The 1,428-nt window shown below is 58.4% G+C and overlaps 1 protein-coding gene across 1 annotated transcript in view; it reads left to right on the top strand.

The window, feature by feature from the left end:
* The window catches only part of VOLCADRAFT_93549 (uncharacterized protein), a gene marked incomplete at both ends in the record, with an annotated part of 10,791 nt that extends 9,731 nt beyond the window's left edge, over positions 1–1,060 (top strand). Inside the window, one exon of the mRNA XM_002952825.1 lies at positions 128–1,060. Within this exon, the coding sequence (XP_002952871.1) occupies positions 128–1,060 (933 nt within the window). The remainder of the gene's footprint in view (positions 1–127) is intronic.
* Between the last annotated feature and the right edge of the window lie 368 nt (positions 1,061–1,428).

Here is a 1,428-nt window from a genome sequence, read left to right as displayed (position 1 = left end):
TTGGATTAGTTAGTTCACGTCATTTTGGCGTGGTTCTTGACTGTTGTGTTGCTCTTCGCGAGAATGGTCGTTGTTGTTGTTGTTGTTGTTGTTGTTGTTGTTGTTGTTGTTGTTGTTGTTGTTGCAGAGCGAAATGCTTCTCCGTCAATCTTTCGGCAACATGTTGCGAGGTAGGGAGGCGCCATCCACACCGCCATTGCCCTCAATATCGAATACAAACAACACCAACACCACGACGACTAGCGCCCTGGCTGGACACCACAACGCCGCCGCCGCTGCCGCGACGCCGCCAGCTGACGTCGCCGCTGCCGCCGTACACCGCCACTTCGGCGCCGCCAGCACCGCCGGACTACGCCGCGTCAGCGTCTCAGGTACGGGTTCGGGTTCCGTACCCAGCGGCGGCGGCGGCAGCGGCGGCAACGGACCCATGGGTCCATCGGCGCTGCTGGTGCAGCAGTCCTCCATTGGCTCCTCTAGCCCACGAGCTGAGTCGCCGCGTCGTACTTCCCGTACGGTACGGCTTGACACGGCGGCCGGTGCCGCAACGGGATTGACAGGGCCCGATGCGTTCCTTGATACGGTTTCGGAGGCGGGATCGGAGAGGACTACCGCATCCAACACGGCGGCTGGCGGCAGCGGAGCCACTGCAGGTGCCGCCGCCGGCGCCGGCCTGGCGCGTTCGCGGTTTCTGACGTTGATTCCCAACCAATTCCAAAAGGCCGGCGTGGCGCAGCTAAAAGAGCGCTGGTGGCGAGACGCCGTTGTACGAGTGGACGCCTGTCTTCGTAAGCGTTACAAACTGAACGGCGTGTCGTTGGTGGCCTGTCTGCAAGATCCCACCGCGCCCAATTTGGAGCTCTTTTCTGCCAAGTTGGCGGAAATCAACTCAAACCCCGAGAAGGCAGACTCGCTGCTGGCGGCGCTGCCTGGCGTCGCTGGTAACGGCGTCGCTGGCGGCGGCGGCGGCGGCGGCGGCGGGCAGCAGGGTGCAGCAGCTGCCCCGGGCAAGGCGCCACCAAGGCCCAGCTCAGACGGCAATTGGCTGCACCGCGCGGCTTAACTTCATCCAGCTATTTGTCGATATTTTTTGTCGATTATATCGTTTTATGTTAAACGATAATTACAAAGTTTGTACTATACTGCATGTACGGCACGTACAGTTAAACTTGCATTTGCTGCAGGGTTGATTGCAGGGTTTGTTTTTTAAAAGGATGTTAATATTTTTTGGGATCTTGTACGCCGCCTCTTTTTCCTTGTCCTTGTGCACGGGGTGGTGGGGGGCCCATCCTCCTCCCGTGGGCTGCAGATGCGGAGAGAGAGAGATTCTTTCGTCGAGAGGAGGAGGACATGTTTTGGGGTCGCGATTTGGGGATTCGCCATACACACCTTCGTCATTCACATATCTTCACCTTCACCCTCCATTTGTTA

The sequence above is a fragment of the Volvox carteri genome (genome assembly GCF_000143455.1).
Source record: "Volvox carteri f. nagariensis unplaced genomic scaffold VOLCAscaffold_32, whole genome shotgun sequence".
NCBI lineage: Eukaryota > Viridiplantae > Chlorophyta > Chlorophyceae > Chlamydomonadales > Volvocaceae > Volvox > Volvox carteri.
This window is presented reverse-complemented; position numbering and strand designations above follow the sequence as displayed.